The 27,543-nt window shown below is 37.6% G+C and overlaps 1 protein-coding gene and 1 long non-coding RNA gene across 2 annotated transcripts in view; one reads left to right on the top strand and one right to left on the bottom strand.

The window, feature by feature from the left end:
- lrp1ba (low density lipoprotein receptor-related protein 1Ba) overlaps window positions 1–27,543 on the top strand; it is a 327,687-nt gene that overhangs the window by 111,102 nt on the left and 189,042 nt on the right. The window contains exons 19-25 of the mRNA XM_049470884.1: window positions 2,457–2,537; window positions 4,975–5,139; window positions 5,241–5,423; window positions 10,891–11,091; window positions 21,130–21,375; window positions 23,059–23,256; window positions 26,460–26,664. Coding sequence (XP_049326841.1) covers window positions 2,457–2,537; window positions 4,975–5,139; window positions 5,241–5,423; window positions 10,891–11,091; window positions 21,130–21,375; window positions 23,059–23,256; window positions 26,460–26,664 — 1,279 coding nt within the window. The remainder of the gene's footprint in view (window positions 1–2,456; window positions 2,538–4,974; window positions 5,140–5,240; window positions 5,424–10,890; window positions 11,092–21,129; window positions 21,376–23,058; window positions 23,257–26,459; window positions 26,665–27,543) is intronic.
- Window positions 15,591–16,766, bottom strand: LOC111194394 (uncharacterized). The gene is made up of 2 exons (XR_007429122.1): window positions 16,580–16,766; window positions 15,591–16,484 (listed from the first exon to the last, which is right to left on the bottom strand). It is a non-coding gene; the product is annotated as an uncharacterized LOC111194394 (long non-coding RNA).

The following is a 27,543-nucleotide window of genomic DNA, read 5'->3' as shown; positions in this document are numbered from 1 at the left end:
GTCATCTTTATTAGACTCTATAACCACATTCATAATATATTATAATGCATTCATAAGGCATTATAAACATGGCTATAAATATTTATAAAAATGCATAACCCACTAAAGCCATGTTTATTAAGCATTATGACTTGTGATCATAATACATTATAAGTTATGCTTATGATAAACATGTTAAAAAAAGTATATATCTATCTTTAATAATTGAGTCCCACAATGAAAGTCTGTCACTTTACTTAGAGCGCACAAAGACCTGTTATAATACATTATAATTGACCATAACTAATGTTATATTCAAGACAAGTATAATTTATGAGTGGTTAAAAATATATTTATAGGATTACTGAGGGTGTGTTTATAAGTTGGAAGCTTTTTTAGTCATGATACAGATGGTCTACAAGGTGGGGATGAGTTTCTTGGTATTGATGTATAACATGTTATAAACACAGCTATTAATGCATTATAATCACAGTTCATGATGCATAATAAACATGGCTATGATGGATTATAGAGTTTTATAAACATGTATAGACATGTTTATAATGCCTTATAAATGCATTAGAATGTGTTATAAGTATGTTTATTGAGCCTTATAGAGATGACATTCATAGAAAGTGTTACCGAACTACGTCACTACTGTACTTAAGTAGTTAAATGCTGTATCTGTACTTTATTGGAGTATTATTTTTCTTCTCCTACTTATACTTTTTCCTCACTACATTTTTTCACTGAGTGTAATAGTTTTACTTTGATACATTTTTACATGCTGCTTCGTTATTCGTTACTTGTGTGTGCGTGCGCTTGTGTGCATGCGTGTCTGTGGCCAGCCGGTCAATCAGCCAAACACAGAACTTTTGACTTCTTTCTGTAATAACTACCCAACACAATTCTTGTACTTTTACTTATAGTACTTGAGTAGAAAATGGTTTAATAAAGTACTTGTAATAAGTAGATTTTTTTTTTATACTTTACTACTTTTGCTTAAGTAAGATGTTTAAATAACACTTCAACTTTTACTTTTTTGATAGATTACTTGTACTTTTACTCTAGTCTGGATCTCTAGCAGTTTAATACATGTAACACATGAGAAGGTATGAACCATAAACCGTCACATGCATGTCGCAATAGGTTGTCTACAGTGTCTACGATGACTAAACAGCAAGTATATCTCTCAGCAAGTATATATCTTCAGTCCCTGCTCTCTCATTGCACAGCTTCAGCAACACCAATGTTGCTAAAGTACCACATGCCAGTTACTTGGTGTTTTCTGTAAGTGGTCAAGTAATCAACCCCTTCATTGAGGGGGCACAAAGGCATAAATAACGACCTTGCTCTTTCTGATTGGACAAGATGACCCTCAACACCCTTAGATAAGGTTACAGAATCAGCATTTAGTGCTCTCCTCTAAGTGTGTTGAAGCTGCATTGATTAAAGGCAATTTCAGCCCTAGCTGATTCACTACAGTTGCATACTTTTGAGGCTTTGCCAGCTTTTGCCGCCACACAGAAGTTCTTGGAAGCAGAAAAAGGAGTAATTAAAGTCCATGCTTGGCTTCCTTGAATCACAGCCAGTGTTGTAAAGCACTTTTTTTGTGTTGTTGGGGGATTCTGCAGACGCTGCGTTTGAGACGACTAGCCTGGTTTAGGCTCTCCTGAGCTTCGGTTCGGCCTGAGAGTTTTTTCCCCAGCTTTTTTTTTTTCGATGCACCTTCATTAATTCTGGCACGTGCTTCAGTTTACAATTCCCCTAAGCCCAGATGAGCGAGCCGTCAGTTTGTTTCAGGACGGCGTTCCTGTCTCTGAGGAGATAAGGGCGAGGTGGCAAAGTTCAGCCACAAACCAAACAGCCGTGTTTGTTTTTTGTGGGAGAGGAGAAAAAAAAGCCGTGAGGAAAGTTTTGTTGGTTGAGGATTTAATCAAAAGCTTTCACTGTAGTTAATTACATCTATGGTGACATGATTAGCTGTGGTAAACTCAGGATAAGGATTGTGTGTGTGTGTGTGTGTGTGTGTGTGTGTGTTTGTTTAAGCAGGCCTTTAGGCAGGCCTGCGTTGAAAGACATTTTAAGGGGCATTCGTTGTTAACACTGGTGACAAAATGCTAATACAAATAAAACCTTTTGTGTACCTTTTGTGAGTACTTGTGAAAGCCTACAGTCACTATTCCTAGTGCCAAGCATCAGGTAGAGAGGTATAAAACTGGTCAGTGTCCGGCTTAAAAGCAGTTAAAGCCATTTCCCAGGTCAGTAAAGGTCTCAAACATCTAAAATCTTTAAGATTGTTGAAGCAAAGAAGCTTGTTTGGAAAGCATGGGAATGATGGAGCTTACTTGGGATGTGGTGGAGTCATGGAACTTCATTGAACTTCCTTGAGATGATTTGTAGTTTTGGAATTCTTAAGGGATGATTTGTTTCTTTCACTATCTGCTATATCTGTTACTAACTCTCATCTTTTACAGATTTTCCAACCTGTGCTCCACTCACACAGTTCAGCTGCTCCAATGGAAGATGCATTAGCAGCAAGTGGCGCTGTGATTCTGGTGAGTTTTAACTGTCTAACTAGGGTCCTGGTCCAACAAAGTTTCTTTCCCAATCAGGGTCCTGCCCCTATCATGGTTCTGACGCAATTGGTGTCCTGGTCCAGTTAGGGTCCTGCCCCAATCACAGCCCTGATTTAGAAAGGGTCTTTCCCATAATAGATTCTTGGTCAACTCAAGGTTTTAGTCAAATCAATGTCTTGAACCAGTAAGTTCCTATTCTACTTTGACTAATGTCACTAATCACAAACTCATGTCAGTCAGGGTGATCCCCCAATCAAATCAAAGACCTACCTGAATCGAAACAAAGACCTGTCACAATTGGAGTCTTGTTCTAAAAAGAGTTCTCAAGCAATCAGAGTCTTGATCGAAAGAATTCCTTGTCTCACTCAAGAGCATTCCCAAATCAGGGTCCTAGTTCAATTTGAGTCATGTCCGAATCCAAATGGAGTCTTAATCCCAACTGAATCCTGCTTCAATTAGAGTCCTGCCCCTATCAGAGCCCTGATCCAGTAAGGGTTCTACCCCTAACAGGATCTTGGTCAACTCAAGGTTGTTGTCAAAATAGGGTCCTGACCAAGTAAATTCCTACTCAAGTCTGAGTCATGCCACAAACTCATGCCAAATAGGGTCAAACACCCAATCAAGGCCCGGGTCAAGAAAGGGTCTTACCCCTAACAGGGTCTTGGTCAACTCAAGTTTGTAATCAAACTAGGGTTCTGACCCAGTAAGTTCCTACTCTAGTCTGACTCATGCCACAAACCACAAGCTCATGCCAAATAGTCTCAGTCTTGACTCCGACTCGACTACTAATAATCTCTGTCTTGAGTCAGATTTACCACTACAAAGTCTCAGTCATGACTGAGCCTCAACTACTACAAAGTCTCTGTTTTGACTCAAACTCCACTGCTTCAAAGTCTCTGTCTTGACTCAGCATGACCACTACAAAGTCTTAGTCTTGACTGAGCCTCAACAACGACAAAGTCTCTGTTTTGACTCAAACTAAACTACTTTAAAGTCTCTGTCTTGACTCAGACTTGACTACTACTATATCTGTTTCTTGATTCAGACTTAACTACTACACAGTCCCTGTTTTTACTCAAACTGAACTACTATTAAGTGTCTATCTTGACTCTGACTCAATTTCTACTAAGCCTTTTTCTTAACTCAGGCTTCAGTACTACAAAGAATCTGGCTAATACTACGTCTTTGTCTTGACTCGGACTTGACTACTACAAAGTCTCTGTTATGACTCAGCCTTAACTACTATTGAGTCTCTTTTTTTGATTCTGTCTCAAGTATTTTTCTTGACTCAAACTGAACTACTACTAAGTGTCTTTCTTGACCAATTGGTGTCCTGGTCCAGTATGGGTCCTGCCCCAATCAGAGCCCTGATCCAGTAAGGGTCTTGCCCCTAATAGAGTCTTAGTCAACTCAAAGTTTTAGCCAAATCACTGTCCTGATCCAGTAAGTTCCTACTGTAGTCTGATTCATGCCACAAACCACTAACGTATGCCAGTCAGGCTGATCCTTCAATCGAATGAGAGTCCTACCTGGATTGAAACAAACAGCTGGCCACCAACATCATTAGATGTTAATTTCAGGTTGAGTGTTGATCATGACGTCAGATAACAAATATTTTACATCAGGATAATGTCTAATACTGTTACATGCCTGAAGGGCTGCCACAAACAGAGTTTTGTTCTTAACAGAGTTCTTAACCAGTCAGAGACGTGATCGAAAGAATTACTTGTCTCTCTCAAAGATTCCTTGTCTTGGGCGCCGAGTGGTCCAGCGGTCTAAAGCGCTGCCACTATGAGCATACAGCTTTGCCATCAAGCTGCCGGCGCTGGAGGGAGCAAAATTGACCCTGCTCCCTCCGGGTGGGTAGATGGCGCTCTCTCCCCACATCACTCCTACGGTGATATCTGCAACACAGGGCATCTGTGAGCTGATGTACCGGAACCGAGTCGCTGCGCTTTCCTCCAAGCGTGCTGTGATGCTGCTTGACAATGCTACAGCATCAGCAGCAGCTCAAAAAGAAGCGGTGGCTGACTTCACATGTATCGGAGGAGGCATGTGTTAGTCTTCACCCTCCTGATGTGTTGGAGCATTACTAATGATAGGGGGAGTCCTAATAAGTGGGTTGGGTAATTGGCCGTGTAAATTGGGGAGAAAATGGGAAAAATTAGAAATAATATTATAATAAATAAATAAATAAATAAAAGATTCCTTGTCTCTATGTCTTGACTCAGACTTGACTACTACAGAGTCTTTGTTTTGACTCAGCCTTAATTACTGCTGAGCCTCTTTTTTATACTCTGACTCAAGTATTTTTCTTGACTAAACTACTAAGTGTCTTTCTTGACTTAGATTCAACTACTACAAAGTCTCTGTCTTGATTTAGACTCTCTCTCCCTCTCTCTCTCTCTGTCTGTAGAGGACGACTGTGGTGATGGCAGTGATGAGGTGGGATGTGTTCATGCTTGTTCAGTGGCTCAGTTCCAGTGTTTCAGTGGGAAGTGTATTCCGGAGCACTGGCTGTGTGATGGAGACAATGACTGTGGAGATTACAGCGATGAGAACATCACCTGCAGAGGAACAGGTGACACACACACACACATACACTCAGCCACACACATACATATGCAAACACACTAGCTGTTCTGGCACATGTAACCGTCTCTATATCGCTCTCTCCCACAGTGCTGGCCTCTGTCAGTGACTGCAGTGAGGAGGAGTTTCGATGCCGTAGTGATGGCTCGTGTATCCCTGAGCGATGGCGGTGTGATGGTGATAAGGACTGTGAGGACGGCAGTGATGAGGTGGCGTGTGAGGGGGTGCGAAGAGCGTGTGACCCCAAAGCAAAGTTCACCTGTAAAAGCTCAGGTAAGAAAAATATTTGTGAAGTCAATAACCAGCACCTGCAGCAAAGTGTAGCTCCACCCACTCTACAGTCTACATCAGTTTAGACTCACCCATTCATTCAGCCTACAGCAATTTGGACTCAACCATTCATTCAGTCTACAGCAGTTTAGACTCACCCATTCATTCAGCCTACAGCAATTTAGACTCACCCATTCATTCAATCTACATCAGTTTAGACTCACCCATTCATTCAGCCTACAGCAGTTTAGACTCACCCATTCATTCAGTCTACAGCAGTTTAGACTCACCCATTCATTCAGTCTACAGCAGTTTAAACTCACCCATTCATTCAGTCTACAGCAGTTTAGACTCACCCATTCATTCAGTCTACAGCAGTTTAGACTCACCCATTCATTCAGTCTACAGCAGTTTAGACTCACCCATTCATTCAGTCTACAGCAGTTTAAACTCACCCATTCATTCAGTCTACAGCAGTTTAAACTCACCCATTCATTGTCACATCTTAGCCCTGTCTCATGTCTCTGTGTGTGTCCCACGTGACCTGTTCCCCTGTGTTCTGTCTCAGTACTTTTCCATGTGTGTCTCATTTGTAGCTCCGCCCCTTCCCCAGGTGTTTCCAATTCTAGTGTGTTTTATGTTACTATAAATAGCCCTCCTCTGCCACCTTGTCCTCCGTCGGTCTTTGCACCTTCCCATGTCGTTTTGTCTCTCAGCATTTCTCTGTGTTTTCATATCCCGTTTCCTGGTTCAGTGTTTATCCCGTTTTACTTCTAGCTCCTTGTTTATTTTGCTTCTTTTCTCCCTTGCCCAGTTTAGTTAATCCTGTCTTGTTTTAGTTCCTTGTTTGGTTTATTTTATTATTTGGTTATCCTTGTTCTGTTTAGTTATTTTAGTCTTGTTTCAGTTACTCGTTTGTTTCTTTAGTCTCCCTGTTTTGTTATCGTTAACCCCTTATTTGTTTTGGTTATTGGTTATTTGTGTATCTTTGTTTCATGTTACTTGTTCCTTGTTTTCTTGTTATTTATTTATTAAATTATTATTTATTTTCACCCTACCTGCACTTGTATCCGCCTCCTCGTCTCCCTGCCTGGGTCATCCGTGACATTCATTCAGCCTACAGCAGTTTAGACTCACCCATTCACTCAGCCTACAGCAGTTTATACTCACTCATTCATTTATCCTACAGCAGTTTAAACTTACCCATTCATTTAGCCTACAGCAGTTTAGACTCACCCATTCATTCAGTCTACAGCAGTTTAGACTCACCCATTCATTCAGTCTACAGCAGTTTAGACTCACCCATTCAGTCTACAATCTTTAGCTTAATCTTTGGTGCCACAACTTAATTCCTTTAAAAAAGCATCTAAAAGCTTAAAACAACTTTTTCATATAGAGGAAAACATCCTGCTTGCAGTCTTATCTCAGTCCCGCTATAGAAACATCTTCAGGACAGGAAGAGTGCGATCAGCTCTCAATTTACAGTGACAGGAAATCAAACGTTGGGAGTGCTGGAGGGAGGAGTGTGGTGAAGTTTGATGTAAACAGAAGTGGCTGTGTAAATCCCTCGCTCTGGCTTGGAAAGGGCAGCTAGGCTTACAGCTCTCTGGAGGCCCAGGACAATCTTCCCTCATATTGATCTGACACTGCTTATCGTGGGCAAGTGTAATATCCGAGACGTGAGGGTAAATGCTAGAACTGTGGGATAGTCACCAAACTCTGCATTGCAGCTGTACTGCTTTCTGTTCTCACTATGATACAGGAATAAGCATGTGTATGTTGACGTATTGTCTACATTAGCATCATCTACATCTACCCAACATGATAGAACAACTGCATAGTCATTCAACTACTTTTGGATAACTTAAGAACCATCTGGAGCACCAGCACAACCAGCGAGCCACCACATAGGAATCCTATAGAAACAATTTTGCCACCCTTAGGGCCCTATTTTAGTGATCTATAGGTGATTCAGCTTCATTCAAGATAGCAATATGCCAGAAATTTACCTAAGCATGCCACACTTCCAGACCGCCATGCCCATCAGCATAGATACACCTCTGGAAAAAAAATAAGAGACCACTTAAAAATGATGAGTTTCTTCGATTTTACCAGAATAAAAACCTGGAATATAATGGATGAGGAAGATAGATGATCACAAGCCATTCATCCAAGCCATCAAACCAAGAATTTTTGCACCAGAAGTGGCGTAAAGTTATCCAAACTCAGTGTGTAAGACTGGTGGAGGAGAACATGCCAAGATACATGAAAACTGTTATTAAAAAACAGGGTTATTCAACCAAATACATATTTCTGAAACAAACATGCACTTGTTTTCTTTTAATTATTTGAGGTCTGAAAGCTCTGCATCTTTTTTGTTATTTCAGCCATTTTTCATTTTAATATTTTTTCTAAACTTAAACTGTATTTTAATAAAAGTAAATAAAAAAAAAAACAGTTTTAAAGTTTCAGTTAAACAATTTCTCCAAAAGGGCATGAACAACTCATCCAGGAAGTCCCAAAAGACCTTGACTCAGTTAACATCAGTGTTCATGATTCAATAATAAGAAAGAGACTGGTCGAAAATGGTCATAAAACATCTTGTCTCATATTTGCCAACAAACATCTTTAATGATCCCCAGGACTTTGGGAAAATATTCAGTGGACTGATGAGACAGAAGTTGAACTATTTGAAAGGAGGGTGTCCAGTTACATTAAATTAGTAATTTCGGGAAAAGAGCATCATACTGTGTGTAAAACATGGTGGTGGTAGTGTGTGATGGTCTGGAGCTGCTTTGCTGCTTCATGATCTGGACAACTTGCTGTAATAGATGGAACCATGAATTCTGCTGTTTACCAAACAATCCTGAAGGAGAATATCCGGCCTTGTGACCTCAAGCTCAGGTGTACTTGGGTTCTGCAGCAGGACAATGACCCAAAGCACATAAACAGGTCCACCTTTTAATGGCTCAAGACAAAACAAAAGGAAGGTGTCTGTGTCTGATATTAAAATGTGTTTGTTAATCTGAAAAAAAAAAACTGTAAGTATGTAATTTGTTACATTAGATTATTACAGAATAAAGCACTAGATTATTGTAAGCAGTTGCCTACTGCTCACAGCAAGTTACTGTATAACCCTGGAAACCCAGGGCAGACTGATTCTGATTTGAATCAGAATGAATCCTGAATTATCTGAGCTCCTACAGAAGCTCATCTGGCCCTGTGGTTGGTCAGGATGATCAATTATTTCCCTGATCAAACACGTCTCCTATAGCTGATAATTACTGTTTGAATAGACTATAGAGAATTTGAGGGTAGGTATGTTTGAGCAGAGGAAGCTCTGAGCTCTTCTGGACTGGATTGTTCTGCTCCTACAGGACCGGCAGCAGTTGCCTCGGGGTCAGAGGGCTCATTTGCATACTGCGGCCTTCTGAGGACTCGGCTCTGGAGGGGCAACATCTCAGATAACTAATGATACAGTGAATTAAAGGGGAATGGAGTGACCCTGACTTGTGTGGGGGGTGTTTATGGGGCTGGTTCAGGGTTCATTACTCTTACCTTGAGTCGGGGGAGGAGGTATTTATGTATGTGTGTGTGTGTGTGTGTGTGTGTGTTTTATCTGTTTGTGGGGACCAAAATCCCATTAGTATGATGTAGTCACTGGTATTGTGTTGTTGTGAGATACATCCACACACCAGTACACACACATCCACATGCACTAGAACACAAAAAGAGGTTATTTTATTGAGTCAAAACCCTGTTTTGTTGGCATTTAGAACCATATTTTCTGTATATTTTTAAAGAACTATTAAAGCAAGAAAAGTAAAGTATTGATAATGATATTTTAAGTATAACTCTGAATACACCAATGCTGTATACAGTTTTTGGAGGTTTACAGTGGTGCTTAAAAGATTTTCACACAACTTCTAAAAGTAGATAAAGAGAACCCAGTTAAACAAATGAACACAAAAAAACACACCTTGCCCATCTCAAAACGTGCATAAGTCATAAGTCATGTAATTTATATATAATTTATTATATTATATACATATACCTAATTTCACCAATATTTAATACAATTCAAATATATTTTTGTGAGCTATCCAAATAAACATTAAAAACATAATAAAAGTGTGATTAAAGTATAGATTTCAGATCACATTAAGGAGTGTACTGGTAAACTGGTAAAAACAGCATGCTACAAGAAAGAGAGAGGAGAGATAAAAACAGTTGTCAAACTGTATACTAAACCCTTTCAGACCTGAATTATCTCCAGTGAGGAAATAAGGTAGAATGCTGTTTTTTGTCTGTAATGTGCAGAAAAGAAAGCTCTAATATTCTATAAATGGATGGTTCATGGTCTATTCTGATGGAAAACAGCCCTCAAATAGTGAAATGTGCAACAACACATTTAAAAATAAAAAAATACATGACTTCCATTGTAATGAATGCATGATCTGAAAGGGTTAAATTATGCCGAATTAAATTGAAACCAATAATCTGTATTGATTACTACTGATTTGTAATTAGAATTATATAATATTTTAGCAGAGGATTCTGACCTGCGTGGTTCAGGCTGTGAAGGTACGCCAGCAGCTCATTTAATGGAACAGCAATCTTATTTTATTCTATATGGGACATTTTTAGTCATATATTTATTAAATACAGGTAACAGACTATCAAAAAGTTTCATTCGTCAAGCTCAGGTACCAAAGCAGTTTTTTTAAATTAGATAATGCAATATATTTGGTAACTTACAGTAACAGGGTTGCCAGTAACAGGGTTGCAAATTTAGGCTAATTTGTGGTTTACCTCAGGAACAGATGCTAACTGTGAAATTTAGCTATGTATACAAGATCAAGGACAAACATGGTTATAAAGTATAAAGTATATAAAGTATATAAAGATAAAAATTTGGACTCTACTCAACTAAACTAAACTCTACTCATTATTAGTCTTACAATATGAGTAACAGGGTTGCGTTCACTGAGTGACACACAACTTGGACAAACATATTTGGAAAAAAAAACTTGAAAATAGAGCACTTACCCTGGGTCTTACCTTGTGGGCAGAAAATGTCCTTGTGATGTCACTTCCTTTGTGCCAGTAGACAAATATTTTTAACTCTTTCTCTGCCAGGTAAAATTCCTTATGGTGACAGGGTTCTCCTGGAATCCTGGAATGTCCCACATTTTGTTTATTGTTGAGGTAAAAGCTGGATTATTATTTTATATATAAATTACTAAATAGACTGTCCACAGGGTGTAAGATAGCAATGAGCATTGCAATGCACCTTGCGCTGGGTGTACGATAGGGCTCCTAATGTTCATACATTAGGAAGGTTGTTTGACTTGTGGGAAGGTTGTGGGTTAAAGCACTTTTTTAGTACTGTATAGAACCTAAAATAAATTAATACAAGACATTCTCAGTCATAGAGATGTGTTGTTTGTGTGTGTGTGTGTGTTAACAGGGAAGTGTATTTCGCGGAGCTGGGTGTGTGATGGAGATCAGGACTGTGAGGATCACTCTGATGAGACGGGGTGTGTGTCGTCGGTGTGTAAACCGCCCCGGTTCTCCTGTGCCAACGACTCCTCCACCTGCCTGCCCCCAGAGCGCATCTGCAACGGCCGCCGCGACTGCGCGGACCACTCGGACGAGGGGCCGTTCTGCGGTAACGCACACACACACGCACGATCTGATTTCCTCGGGTTGCTGTTGTTCCTGGAACAACGTGAATAAAGTGGATCCAGGACCGACAACACTCACATCCAATCAGATTTAGCGTCTCTCACTGACGTCATTACAAGCGCGACTGTCCAAAAAGACCGCGGGGAGATTCAAACACCAGTAACTGCTGTGCCCCCTTGTGCGTTCAAGCTGTGCGGTGTGGAGGAAGGTAAGAAAGCTCCTTTATCTCCTATAATCAGTGTAAATACTGTTTTAATTGAACTAAAGTCTGGCTCTTAGGCTCTACACTTTTGCATGGATGCATATTTGAAAGTTTCCTTTCTGGGAAAATGTTTTAAGCATTAGCTAGTTAGATTAACTAGGTTAGCTTACATGCTAACGTACTTAGCTAACTAGTTTACATTTTAAAGACTGGTGAATTTAATTGAGCTTAGTATCAAACACTTGCTTTAATTACATGAAGATCTACAACTCAGCTTGCTTAAGTAAGCTAGCTGGATAATAATAAGTTAGTTAATTAATTACTTACTGTATTAGTTAGTTAGTTAGCTAGTTATCTAGTTAGTAAGGTTAAGTAGTTAGCTATCTACTTAATTACTTACAGTATTAGTTAGCTAGCTATCTAGTTAGTAAGGTTAAGTAGTTAGCTATCTACTTAGTTAATTACTTACTAAATTAGTTAGCTAGCTACTTTTAGTTAGTTAGTTAGGTTAGGTAGTTAGCTATCTAAATAGTTAATGTCTTACTGTTTTAGTTGGCTAGCTACTTTTAGGTAGTTAGCTATCTACTTAGTTACTTACTTACTAAATTAGTTAGCTAGCTACTTTGTTAGTTAGATAGTTAGCTATCTACATAGTTAATGTCTTACTGTTTTAGTTAGCTAGCTACTTTGTTAGGTTAAGTAACATAGTTAGCTATCTATTTATTTAATTACTTAATGTATTAGTTAGCTAGCTATTTTGTTAGTTAGGAAGTTAGTTAGTTAGCTATCTATTTAGTTAATTCCTTACTGTTTTAGTTAGCTAGCTACATTGTTAGTTAGTTAGGTAGTTAGCTATCTATTTATTTAATTACTTACTGTATTAGTTTGCTAGCTATAGCTATTTTGTTAGTTAGGTAGGTAGGTTAGGTAGTTAGATATGTACTTAAATAATTACTTACTTTATTTGTTAGTTAGTTACTTACTTAGTTAGCTATGTTAATTAGCTGCCTACTTATTTAGTTAACTAGCTACTTTGTTAATTAGATTATTAAGGTTAGTTAGTTAGCTATCTACTTTATTAGTATTATCTAATTTATTAGTAAGCTAGATATTTTGTTAGTTAGGTTACTTAGTTAGCTATCTGCTTATTTAGTTAGCTACATCCAATAACATACCTACTTTCTTAGTTTACTACTTACCTTGTTAGTTATTTAAATAGCCAGCTAGCATGCTTTACAATTTTATTTGGACAACTTAGATTTATTGCCCTATTTTGAAAAGGCTTTAATGCTGTCTGACTTGCTAATGTTAGTTTGTCACTTTAGATTACATTTTCAAAAAAAAAAGTTAATTATTGAAGGATAGAATGAAAAACTAAGCCAGGGCCATCGTGCGCGTTGTTGATCCAGGGCCATCGTGCGCGTTGTTGATCCAGGGCACTCGTGGCGTTGTTGATCCAGGGCACTCGTGGCGTTGTTGATCCAGGGCCATCGTGCGCGTTGTTGATCCAGGGCCATCGTGCGCGTTGTTGATCCAGGGCCATCGTGCGCGTTGTTGATCCAGGGCCATCGTGCGCGTTGTTGATCCAGGGCCATCGTGCGCGTTGTTGATCCAGGGCCATCGTGCGCGTTGTTGATCCAGGGCCATCGTGCGCGTTGTTGATCCAGGGCCATCGTGCGCGTTGTTGATCCAGGGCCATCTGCGCGTTGTTGATCCAGGGCCATCGTGCGCGTTTTTTTTTTTTTTTTTTAACTAACATTTTAATATGCTGATTTTTGTCTGCTCTGTATTGTAAGGTCACACTTCTGGCTTTATGTTTTAGTTTCATTTTAAACTAATAGTATAGTATAGCCATTTTTTTCTGAATTGCACCCAGAAGGAAGTGTGTGATAGCAATAATATTCGGAAGGAAGATAAACGTTACCAGGAACACATTATTCAACATTTAGACTAAAATCCAGTATTTCATTAAGCTGCACATACAGACTTAGTGTTTAACACACCATGTCTGCAGTTTCAGCATGGAAAAATGGTAAATTGGTGACTGAATCTGGTGAAAGCTTGCAGTACAGCGAGTAAACATTGTATCTTTTTTTCTTTCTTTTTTTTAAACTGATTTGATATGTATTATTATTGCTGATCTGGGCAAATTTTATTAGTAGTTTTGCAGTTCTTTTTAAAGTAATTTGTGGCAGTAATGTCAGTAGTAGCAGATTAAAAATAAATGTTTAAAATTATTGCAATTAAATAAGAAATTGGCGATGAGGTAAACAAATGTAAATTGATTTGTAAACATATATCTATTTATTTCTCCATGATATTGTATATTTTTATATCGATTTTTATATTACCTTTATTTTCTAATTTGTACAGTGTACAGTTGGACCAAGTCTTATAGCTGTATATTTATAAAATTGTACTTCTTTAGGTTTTTGTTAAAAATAAGAAATAAATAAAGACTTTTACATTGCTTTATAACTTTGATTTTATATGGTTTATATAACATATTTACTTCCTTCATGACTGGAATTCACTGTGTTGGTAATCCTTTGCACGCAATAAGCTCCAAACCCTGCCCGGTTTTAATGCAACCTTGACAAGGCTGGCAATAATTAATCAGTTAATTATGACCAGTTATATTTAGTCACAATCTTGTCATTTTAGACATTTAAAAAGCTTATAGGCTACTAATTGTGCATTTACACATTTGCAGTGATGAACCATAATTAAATATTATTCTTCCTTACCTTTCAGGTTTTTGGCTGGTTCTAGGAATAGGTGACTGGATGACCTACTTAATGTTGTCCTTAGTAAAGCTGATGATTACTTCACTGTGATAAAAGCCCTGCAGGATGCTGATCGTGTCAAGAATCCAATAGGTTTGGTTCTCAGAATCTTTTACATTCAGTTTCCCAGATGATGGAAAGTGGTTGGAGAGACAAAATAATTGTAAAGAGAGATCGGGGAATTTGTCAATATCAGGTCCCCTCTCTGTTACACACTGTGTACAGGGCCATCTAAAAAAATTAGAATATCTTTGGAAAAAAAAGTTAATTTATTTCAATAATTCAGTTAAAAATGTGAAACTCATTATGTAGATGTGTTACACATAGACTGATCTATTTTAAGCGTTTATTTACTGATGATCAGTGATGGTTTGGAGAGACATGTCATCTGCTGGTGTTGATCCACTGTGTTCTATTAAGTCTAAAGTTAGTGCAGTTTTGTTTTCCCACAAAATCTTACAGCACTTCATGCTTCAATCTGCTGACTGCTTTCATGGAGATGTGGATTTCATTTTCCAGCAGGACTTGGCACACTGCCCACACTGCCAAAATTACCAACTGGTCTTATATAATGTAATTTTCTGAGACACAGAATTCTGGGTTTTCATTGGCTGTAAGCCATAATCAACAATAAAAAAATTAAACGCCTAAAATAGATTACTGTGTGTAATACATCTATATAATATAAGAGTTTCACATTTTAACTGAATTACTGAAATAGTCACTTTTCATAGCTGAAATGATTTTAAACACACATGACTGCATTTTAAAAGCAGAACTGGAAACAAGTGTGGGATTATTCAGCTAAAGCTAACAACACAGATGAAAGTCAAAGATTTTAACCACAGTGTCAAATGTAAATATAAAACTAGTTCCCTAGCTCTGTAAACATAAACACTTTACTTGAAAATATTGGAAAATGTATCCACAGATAAAGAAAAGTCAGAAACAGAAGAACTTCTTGATTTTCCACAGAAAAGAAGAAAAGAAAACATTAATGTTGTTCCATTGGAGTATGTGACTATCCTTTAATATCTTAATCTCATGACAATATGAAAAATGCAGTTTTAAAAAGATTTCTCTCTACATGTGCATTTTTTTAAAAACTTTATAGCAGCTTTCATTTCTACGCCATGCACATGTAAGAGCTGAGTGTGTATATAACAAATATTGTTCTTAAAGAAAGCAAATAGTTCTTCTATGGCATCACTTGAATCTACTGTAAACTCTTAATTTTTAAGTATAGCTAAGATTAAATGTCATGATTTTTTATTTTAAATGTACAATATCCTAAAGGGTTTGATGTTTAATAATTAAAATTTATTGTGACTGGAAATGTTACAAATAAGATGCTTCCTGTTAAATTATTTTTAATCTTCATATTCATGTTTTTGTACTTTTAACTAGTTTTGTGTATTATACTGTATTTAACTAATGCCAGTGCATGAATGTTCTCTGATCTGAACATGCATAAATAAAATCAATAAATACAAATTCTTTAAGCAACGTTTTATTAAAAGAACAAACTGGAATAAGACACCTTTTTTTTATTACACACATTTAAATGACCATGGGGAAAAAAGTTAGACATTGGTAAAAGAATACTGCAACTAAAAAAACAAAGCACTAGGCTAACATCTCACTCTTACCCCTTAATACAGGGATGGTCTGATTTATAAGGGCTAACATGGTCTAATATTCCAAATTATGTAGAGAGAAAGAGACACACACACAGAGCGAGCTCTGGAAATGATTAATACACCACTTCAGTTTCTGAATCCGTTTCTCTGATTTTGCTTTTTATAGATATGTTTTATTCTAGAAACTACGGCAATATTTCTCCCAAATTACAAAAAAGTCATTTAGAGCATTTATCTGCAGAAAAGAAATGGCTGAAATAAAAAGATGCAGAGCTTATAGACCTAAAAAAAATCTATTTGGTGGAATAACCCTGGTTTTTAATCAGTTTTCATGCATCTTGGCATCATGCTCTCCTCCACCGGTCTTACACACTGCCTTTGGATAACTTTAGGCCACTCCTGGTGCAAAAATTCAAGCAGTTCAGTTTGGTTTGATTGCTTGTGATCAATCTTGATTTTTTTTTCCAGAACTTTGTGTGTGTCTTATACTATAAAAAAACATTTTTTATTTTTTTTTAAGAAGTTATTATTTAAATTAAATTAAACTAAACATTTCAGTTATTGTCACCAAGAATATCATTATCACAAAAATACTCTGTAGCTAAATGGCCTACCAATGTACTTGTTAAGCTACCTTTGACAGGTAATGTACTCACTACATATTACCTACTTTCACATACAGCACAGATGCCACATGCCGTATTCGAACATCTGTGTAGTAGCAAGCCTTACACTTCTGGCACTGCACCTAAACAAGAAATTGTTTTACTAAACAAGTAATAACTAAATTTGTTGCACAAACACATGTAATTAAAAAAGGTAGACGTACTGATAATGTTCTACCTTATCTTTTGCAGTCAATGGGTCCCAGGAACTGGAGCTCTTCTGAGTGCGATCTGTACAAAAATATAGAATATGTCTAGATTTTAATCTGTATCACACTCACTCTCACACACATACCTAAAACTCCATATTGTTCTACACAGCTTTTTCCTTCAAGAATGTTTTCTGCAAACTGTATCAATAAAAAACAAGCAAGATTAATGAGAAATTCTTAATAAAGTGAGTAAACATTGCAGATACAGTGTCTTTAATATTGTTGGACAGATTTTTCTGTATTTACTTTTGGTTGTGTGGTTTCCCCCAAACAATTTTTAATATTTTATTCCATTGTGAAGAAATCAGCACCAATGTATTAGAGAAACATAGAACAGTCATGTTAACGTACGACTAAAGAAAAAAACATTAAACGTGAAGGCTCTCAGGCAAGAAAACAAAATTCTGTTAAAGTTGCAATTGTTAGAACACAGGAAATACATCAAATACAAATGAATAAAGTAGAATTATTGATTGTACCACGTGTACTCCATACGAGTGTCCATCTTGCTGTTGTGGATGTTTGACACTGAAGATTGTCCAGTTGTCTTTGCAACCTTTGGCTGATGCAAATAAGCTAAAAAATTACACTGTGTTAACTAAACAGATAGACATAAGAAACTAGAATCATTATATCACTTCACACAGACCACAGGTGAAGAAAGCAAAGCTTTATTCAGATTAGATTAAGAACAGTAGAGAGCAGAGAAATTCATGGAATGCGTTTCCCTGACCAAGCAGCTCCATTCAAGCCTAATCACCAAATGCAATGCAGGATAATGGATACTTTTGGCAATATAATGCATATAATTGTATTCGTCACCTCCAGTTTTTCAAAACTGTCTTTCTATCCTCTCCCATAGAATTCATGTAAATGATTCTTCTCTGTGTAATGTCATAAAACTAAAAAGAAAGATAGATAATGTTTTAATATTCAATGTGGAAGGAAGCTTTTGTTTTAAAACATTTCCTACATTTAATCTGCTGTTTAAACCACAGTTCATATAGACTTTATACTAGAGTAAATAGTGCACTGAATACAGAATAAAATAATAAGATGGATGAATATGCTCCTTTTCTCAAAGAAAGTGGAAGTAGTATAAACATTTGTGGTACAGGTAATATACCTTAATATATTGGACTTGAAGGACCGTGTTGTACATTTTGCCTTTACATTGTTTTACCTTTAAGACAAAGAAATGCCTCTGCTGTACATTTCTTCCAGACAACAATGATTCCATTACATTTTATTGGATATATGTCTGCTTCTGGCAAAAGTCTATACAATTATAATTGGGTTGCGGTTTGGAACAAAAAATAATCAAAATCACATCCACACAAACCTTAAAATCAAGCTTTTAAGAAGCTCTAAGCAGAGAGGTAGATTACAGTTCTATCTGTGACAGAGTTACTATACTATGTTGGAGTGTATTTATCTTTTTGTTCTACAAGCTAGGATATGCATTTCCTTCAGGGTCAATAAAGTATCTATAAATGTAACTCACAAAAAGTATCCAGTGGTTCCCATTTTCCAGACAAGCTCCAATTATCCTCCCATATGTATTTAAAAGCAATATTTGTTGTGTTTATATACCTGTAAAAAGTATGTGCTTTGGCATCTTGATCCTGATAAGATTTTTGTGGTTATTTGGCTCACCAGTGGAAAAACTTCAGGATATTAATAAACAAACATTTATTATCTGGTCATAATGCCAAATGGGTAAATATATTTACATAGGGAGTGAGTGAATAGTTAACTTAAGGCTGAGGAGTTAAAAGCAGGACAAATGGAATTGAGATATTAAAACAGCCTGCTGGGTCAAAACATCTCCAAATCACAAGGCAGGTCTTGTTGCATTTTCCTAATTTGCAGTGGTCAGAACCTAACAAACGTGCTCCCTGGAAAGACAACCATAGACCTAAAAACAGGATCATGGATGCCCAAAGTTACCGAAATTAAGGATGGTGAGGTCAGCTTCAAACTTACAGAACTTCTACAAACTTCTTGGTCCTAGATATTACAGGACAGCCTGTGACCAATCTATACATTATTCCAGGGAGGCCCAGATACAATTTTATTTTGTTTATATTTAAATTTGAATTAAATTTTCCAGCTTTTAAAAAAGTACTAGTAAAAACAAACAACACACACATGCTAGAGTTTTTTTTTTTTATATATAAATCAAGGCATCAATTAACTGGATCAACAACATGCACGATGGCCCTGGATCAACAACGCGCACGATGGCCCTGGATCAACAACGCGCACGATGGCCCTGGCTTAATTTTTCATTCTAACCTTCAATAATTAACTTTTTCTTTGAAAATGTAATCTAAAGTGACAAACTAACATTAGCAAGTCAGACAGCATTAAAGCCTTTTCAAAATAGGGCAATAGATCTAAGTTGTCCAAATAAAATTGTAAAGCATGCTAGCTGACTAACTAAATAACTAACAAGGTAAGTAGTAAACAAAGAAAGTAGGTATGTTATTGGATGTAGCTAACTAAATAAGCAGATAGCTAACTAAGTAACCTAACTAACAAAATATCTAGCTTACTAATAAATTAGATAATACTAAAAGTATATAGCTAACTAACTAACCTTAATAATCTAATTAACAAAGTAGGCAGCTAATTAACATAGCTAACTAAGTATGTAACTAACTAGCTAACTAATAAAGTAAGTAATTATTTAAGTACATATATAACTACCTAACCTACCTAACTAACGTTAACTAACAAAATAGCTAGCTAACTAATACAGTAAGTAATTAAATAAATAGATAGCTAACTAATACAGTAAGTAATTAAATAAATATATAGCTAAATAAGTTACTTAACCCAATTAACTAAGTAGCTAGCTAACTACAACAGTAAGCAATCAACTAAGTAGATAGCCAACTACCTAACCTAACTAACTAAAAGTAGCTAGCTAACTAATTTAGTAAGTAATGAACTAAGTAGATAGCTAACTACTTAACCTTACTAACTAGATAGCTAGCTAGCTAACTAACTAATACAGTAATTAATTAACTAACTTATTATTATCCAGCTAGCTTACTTAAGCAAGCTGAGTTGTAGATCTTCATGTAATTAAAGCAAGTGTTTGATACTAAGCTCAATTAAATTCACCAGTCTTTAAAATGTAAACTAGTTAGCTAAGTACGTTAGCATGTAAGCTAACCTAGTTAATCTAACTAGCTAATGCTTAAAACATTTTCCCAGAAAGGAAACTTTCAAATATGCATCCATGCAAAAGTGTAGAGCCTAAGAGCCAGACTTTAGTTCAATTAAAACAGTATTTACACTGATTATAGGAGATAAAGGAGCTTTCTTACCTTCCTCCACACCGCACAGCTTGAACGCACAAGGGGGCACAGCAGTTACTGGTGTTTGAATCTCCCCGCGGTCTTTTTGGACAGTCGCGCTTGTAATGACGTCAGTGAGAGACGCTAAATCTGATTGGATGTGAGTGTTGTCGGTCCTGGATCCACTTTATTCACGTTGTTCCAGGAACAACAGCAACCCGAGGAAATCAGATCGTGCCACACACACACACACTCAAATACCTCTGGTGATGTCAGCAGCGTGGGAGCCGTCTAGTGTGTGTTCAATCCCAGCATAGGTTTTATTATAATTGATTAAACTCATGTTTATAAATGAGCTGATTTATCTGCAGCAGTTCAGTTCTGATCACAAACCCAATACAGATCAATAACCAGATTAATTACAAACAATGCAACTAATAAACCTCATAATGCAGGAATTAAAACCAAAACAATCGAAAAACACATTATTTTTATTAACTAGTTAATGATCTGTCCACTATGCAAGCATATATTGTTTTATACATGTTCAGAATATATATATATATATACAGAAGCAGATTGTTCGCTTTCAACAATCCCCTGATCTAAACAAGATTTTTGATGAGCTGGAGCTTCACAGCATGAAGGAAAAGCAGCAACTTTTGTTCAGAACTTCTAGGAACTCCTTCAAGACGCTGAGAAAACTATTCCAGGTGACAAGAGTCTGCAGATCTGACCTCAGAGCTAAATGTGCTACTTAAAAGAATCTAAAATATAAAACATATTCTCGTTTAACACGTTGTATTTTCCTGTATACCTTCAAAGTCTTCAATGATACATTTACAATTAAAAAAATAATAATAATAATAAAGAAAGAAAACACATTAAATGAGAAGAGCTTTGTCCAAACTTTTGACTGGTGCTGTATATACTGCAGTGGCATGCAGTGAATATAGTTGGTACCCCTTCTGCAAATCCTTTATTTCAGTAAACTTTACTTCATTTATTTTTGCTAAATCAATTCTTTCTTTTAGTAAACTTTACTTAATTTATTTTTACTGAATCAATCCTTTCTTTTAGTAATTACAATTACTTCATTTTTTCAACTTTACAGAACTCTCTCTCTCTCTCTCTCTCTCTCTCTCTCTCTCTCTCTCTCTCCCTCTCTTTCTCTCTCTCTCTCTCTCTCTCTCTCTCTCTCTCTGCAGGTAGATGCCTGGTGGATAACGGAGGCTGTAGTCACCAGTGTGTGTTAGCTCCAAGTAAAGGAGTGGTGTGTATGTGTCCCACTGGACTGCACCTGGCCGCTGATGGACGCACCTGCGGTCAGCAGGACCTGTGCTCGGCACACCTGCGCTGTTCTCAGGTGTGTGAGCAGCACAAGCACACACTGAAGTGCTCATGTTACCCAGGCTGGAGACTGGAACCGGATGGAGAGAGCTGCCAGAGTACAGGTAACACACACACATATACAGGGGTCATACCTGTCAAGTCTCCCGTTTTGGCCGGGAAACTACCGTATTTTACTCCTCTTTCCCGCCGTCCTCCCGTATTAGTATTTTCCCGTAAATTTCCCGTATTATATTAAGATAAAAAAAAAAAACATATATATTATTGAGGAGACAGGGCACTGACTGCTCTGTGTCTCTTAACCAATCGTGGATCCGGTTCAAGGAGAAAGTCCCGCCTTTCAGGAGAAACAGCCAATCAGCTTGCAAAGGAGGGTCAGTGTGGGGAAGCCCCCCCTTCGCGGTGAGTTCAGGCAGCTAGTCGGAGCTGTTGATGTTAAAACTGATCTGGATATACAGCGATTTTTCTAAAAGAAAGGTAACGGTAGGCTAATCATGCAAAACTGTGATGATATTTTTCTGATAGCTGCTTAAAAATACTCGTCTCCAAAATAAAACACACAGATTAAACCTTTTAAAATAAAAAAATTCAGCTTTTGACTCGGTTTAACTAGAAATGTGGAGAGGACCGAAATTAACTGAACTGATCAGGGGTGGAGTGATCAAAAGAAAGAAGTATTAATTAAAAATTATTAATTGTGTAGGCCACTTAGGACTAATTTTTACTGATGGAATATATCTGGTCCATGTCCTTTTAGTAAAAGCTCATAATACTATTTTTAGGTCACCAACAGTCATTTTGCCGAATTTGTGCACCCTTTGTTCAATTTTAAATCCATTAAATAAATAAAAAATATATCATATAAAAGAGTGCATTTATGCCAAAAAAAGACATGAAATCTTAACCTTTTTAAAAAATATATAGAAAAGGGTTTTTAATTTGGCTGTATTAAAAGAATGACATTTGTAGGAATGTCCACAACATTTCAGATTCTGATAATCTAATTGTAGTGTGTAAGTGGTTCACATGTCGTTATTTTAGATTTTTTGTAAACCTGTCTTAAAATGTAAGGGATACTGAACCTTCCTTGGGCTGGTGGGACGGCTTTAAGCGTACATAGGAAAATATCCCTTATTTTTAAATCTAAAACTTGACAGGTATGACAGGGGTTGGACAATGAAACTGAAACACCTTTCATTTTAGTGTGGGAGGTTTCATGGCTAAATTGGAGCAGCCTGCTGGCCAATCTTTATTAATTGCACATTGCACCAGTAAGAGCAGAGTGTGAAGGTTCAATTAGCAGGGTAAGAGCACAGTTCTGCTCAAAATATTGCAATGCACACAACATTATGGGTGACAAAAGAGGACAAATTGTTAGTGCACGTCTTGCTGGCGCATCTGTGACCAAGACAGCAAGTCTTTGTGATGCATCAAGAGCCACGGAGAAGAACCACCAAGAAGAACCAACCACATCCAACAGGATTAACTGTGGACACTGTGAGAGGAAGCTGTCTGAAAGGGATGTTCAGGTGCTAACCCGGATTGTATCCAAAAAAACATAAAACCACGGCTGATCAAATCACGGCAGAATTCAATGTGCACCTCAACTCTCCTGTTTCCACCAGAACTGTCTGTCGGGACAATAAATTATTGTGTTCTAAAACCAGGTGTTTCAGTTTCATTGTCCAACCCATTTATATATACACACACACTTTACTACATTATTTTATGTTCTGTTTCTGGATTTAAGATCAGTCCTGGTTTTGATGTTCTGATCACTTCCTCAGACCCGTTTGAGCCGTTCGTCATGTTCTCCATCCGTCACGAGATCCGTCGGATCAGCCTGAGAAGTGGAGACTACAGCCTGCTGGTTCCGGCGCTGAGGAACACCATCGCACTGGACTTCCACTTCAGCCAGAGGCTTCTGTACTGGACTGATGTGGTGGAAGACCAGATATACCGCGGAAAACTGTCTGATAGTGGAGGTGATGCTCTAATTAACACCTACTAGAGAGTTACGCTCAGGTATCTGTTGCTTGTCGATTACTGTTTGTGTGTGTGTGTGTGTGTGTGTACTAGCATTAGCTTTAGCCTGCATTTGGTAATGAGCGCAGTGTTCAGAGCTGGTTTAAAAACAAAGAAAGGTGTGGTTCTTTCACTAGTAAAGAGAATAGCTTCATACCTTCAGTTTTAGACACACTACTTGGCCATAAAAAAAGGTCACCACCTGGATTGACAGTGCTTCCCCAATACAGATTTATTTTGTTTTCCATTTTTTTAATCAATCTTTTTCCGATTGTCCAACAAAATTTTAATATCACATAAAAAAATAACTTTTTTAAACAAAAAAAAAATATATATTAAATGAAAAAAATATCCAATCTAATCTAGTCCTGTGTGAAAAAGTGATTGCCCTCTAAACCTAATAACCTGGTTTATTCACCCTTGGCGGCAACAACTGTAATCAAGCTTTACTGATAACTGGTATCGAGTCTTTCACATCTCTGTGGCTCCACTTTTCAGTTTTCAAGCATCTCAATCTCAAAGACTTTGACTAGGCCACTCCAAAGCCTTCATTTTGTTTTGCTTTTTTCAAGTCATTCAGAGGTGGACCTGTTTATGTGCTTTGGGTCATTGTCCTGCTGCAGAACCCAAGTACGCCTGAGCTTGAGGTAACAGCAAACAGATGGGACATTCTCCTTCAAGATACTAGGGCTGAATTTTGTTGAATGTTCGAGATTAATCTGATTAATTACAATAGTATTCTGTGATTAACTGCGATTAGTTGCAATTGTTCTTCTTATAAGTTATACATTTTTATAATGGATATTTAAATGTAAATGTAATGTAAAATGCCTCTATATTTATATTTGAACTCCCCCCTTTTGAGGAAAGTGGTAGTAGACTGGATGAAGGGGGTTGCTGGGGAGGTGGTGGGATGCAAACTTTCGTCACGAAAAGTAGGTAGTTAGAGCTGTTTTTTTATAGGGCGGTTGATTGATAAGGGGTGGAGTTAGAGCGAGGAGTTAGGGCGTGGTCCTTCTCCCAAACTTTTGTTGTTGCGTAACTCCTTTTAGTGGTGTCATTTTAAATGCTTGTATGTACTTGTATGTTTGAGGGGGAGATAAAGTCAGCGTGAGGCGCTGGAATAAAGAATGCATGAGAAACTGAATTCTGTGGTTCTGTTTTTCCCCTATGTTTGGTTTGGTTTCACACAGGCATAAACCTAAACGCACCAAAACGCTCACCAATAAATGGCGTGAGCACGCTGTGTTTTCTGATTGGTCGGAACTGTCTGGCGCAGGAGCAAGAAATTAAATATAGCAATTTTTTTTTGTGTGTGTGTGTGTGTGTGTTCCAGCTCATATATCTGTGCAGTGTGAAGCTGCTTTAACACAGAACGCTGGAAATTTGCAGTAAAGGCAGCACAGACCGTGCGTGTAAACAACATGGAGAATTACAGAAAGTGTTTGTTCATAGCTGCATATGATCTGACTAATATATCAGATTAAATTGCACCTTTTTAGCAGTTTAGCTTAATTAAAAAGGATTATATTTGATACCTGGGTCAGACCGAGACGAGATCACGCTTTTACCACAAACAAACTGATTCAGTAAGTCCATGCGTCGTGCGGGATCAGGCAGATTACGGCAAAAGTTGGGGTAAAAAAAATGTATACAATACAAATACAAATAACTAACTAAATAACTTACATTTTACAAATAATAATGTGTTTCTGATTCCAAATCAATCATGTACAGTACGTTAGCGCCTTAACATTGACAGCCCTACTGCTGTATACAGCACTAGCAGCATATCTGAGCTTTGTAAAAGTGGAGATGTTGTCTGGCTTGGATTCCCCTCGGCTCAGTGTGTTTGAGTGTATGTACAGAATGTGTGTGTTAGTGAAGGACCGTGGCCTGGCTTGGTAAATATTTCAGTTCAGGGAGAAGTAGAGAGAGAGAGAGAGAGAGAGAGAGAGAGAGACAGCAGCCGGCCGGGATAATGGCACCCAGATGGAGAGGCGCTTAATGTTTCATGGAGCTCCGGGGATACGACTGGAGATGTTATTGCCTTTTATCGCTTGGCTCTGACCGTGTCTGTAGAAGCGAAATAACCCAAAATAACTGAAAACTACTTTCCAAAGAGTCGACAAACAAAGCTTAGAGAGCTTTTGTGCGCCGAGAAAACAAAGATAGAAAGAGATAGAGGGGTGAAAATGGAAGAGCCGCAAGAGTAAATGTGATCCGAGTCAAAAGTCACCATAGTCCTTTTATACGGCAGAACCCGAGTCGAGCCTGTTTCTGGCTCTTTATTGGTTTCTGATCAAATAAAGACTCTCTTTCCTTTACGCTGCGCCGGGCTTATTGCGAAATTCACGTAATAAACATCGATTTGAAGCTTTCAAACATGGATTTCAGACGGAAAAAAGGGGAAAGCTTCCATACACGTAAAAGGTAAACATGTGTCCAAGCCAAGAAACATTTAGAAACCATTGATTTGAAAAGATCATGTCATGGAAACTGAATTCCTACTTGATTGTTTGTTAAAAGAACGTAGTACAGTCATTGACAACAACAAAAAAATGATATAAAAATGATAAAACAGACAAAGTAAGATAAGCATCCAAAAAGATCTGAGATTTAACAGTATAAATGAATGTGAAATCACTATTTGGCAAACAACAGGCCACTGCTGTCCTTTCTATATATGTATGTGTTGTAAGTGCTTATTAATAATTTATAAAGCATTTATAACCTAAGTAATAACATTAACTAACATTAAATAACTCCTAATTAACTGTTTACAACCTCTTTATAAAGGAGCCTTATTTTAAAGTGGTACCAAATATGTATTTAGATTATTTAGCATTTTAAGATTGTTCCCAACATATATTTTATTTAAAAACAAGCAATTCTGAATTCAGTGTTCAGTGTTAGAGTTTAAGTTAGAGTGTTAGTGTTAAGTTAGAGCTTATTCACATATCTTAAAAGTGTAGCAACAAGCCATGCAAACTCTACGAACAGGCCTCAAATCCTAAAAAAAAAAGTTATAGGAAAAACTTGTTAACACTGTTTGAAGACTGTTGCACTGGAAATATATTTATTAAAATTTTCCTAATGTGACTGGGTGGTGTTATCCACTATCCTGCTTAACCTCTTTTCTATTTCTACTATATATTAAAAGGTGTCTCTGGGATCGAGGTGGTGGTGCAGCATGGCCTGGCAACCCCCGAGGGTCTGGCTGTGGATTGGATAGCTGGAAATTTGTACTGGATCGACAGTAATCTGGACCAGATTGAGGTTGCCAAGCTGGACGGTAAACTGCGGACCACCCTCATCGCCGGAGGCATGGAGCACCCCCGCGCCATCGCCCTGGATCCAGGACAAGGGTGTGTGTTGTGTGTTCATACACTCACTCAACACTTTTCCATCTGTATCTCCTTGTTATCTCCTGGAACACCACAGATACATGTAGTTGTGATACCCCTGCAACCACCTGGAATATCATAGGAACCATTGTTTACACAAGTGTATCAAACAATGGAAAATAACCCCTTAGTGCCATAATCACTGCTTAGCATCAACCTGGCAACCACCAGATGTTACAACACCATAGCAATACCATACACAGTTTGCATGCTAAACTAACCACCAAGCAATCAGGTCCTGAGGTACCATAGCGACCACTTACAAACACCTAAAGACCACATACAATTCCTCAGGCACAGTTTTGCAAGAACCCAGCATAGATACTGTATAAACATAAACTGTTACAACACCCTTGCAACCACTTGGAACACCACAGCAACCACTGTTTACCATGTTACAGAAAACTGCCCATTTAATTTACAACAACCACCCAACAATCTCCTGAGGTACCAGATTGACCACCAACCAGGTACATACTACATGTGATGCCATAGAAACATGTGATGCCATCGGCACTGCTTAGCATAAACCTGGCAACCACCTATAATGTAGAGGACACCAGATGTTTCAACATCCTTGCAACCACTTGGAATACCACAGCAACCACTGTTTAAACTACCATATGACAGAAAACTGCCCATTTAATTTAAAATAACCACCCAACAAAGTACCAGATTGACTTCCTACCAAAAATGACATGTAATGCCATAGACACTGCTTAGAATCAACCTGGCAACCACCCATAATATGGAAGACATCAGATGCTACAACAGGATAGCAATACCATAGCAACCACAAAAAGCTTATTCATCTTAAACTGACTGTTTAGCAATTTTCTG

This window comes from Astyanax mexicanus, chromosome 23 (assembly GCF_023375975.1).
Source record: "Astyanax mexicanus isolate ESR-SI-001 chromosome 23, AstMex3_surface, whole genome shotgun sequence".
In the NCBI taxonomy this organism is placed as follows: Eukaryota; Metazoa; Chordata; class Actinopteri; order Characiformes; family Acestrorhamphidae; genus Astyanax; species Astyanax mexicanus.
The sequence above is the reverse complement of the archived record's forward strand: the minus strand, read 5'-3'. Positions and strand labels throughout refer to the sequence as shown.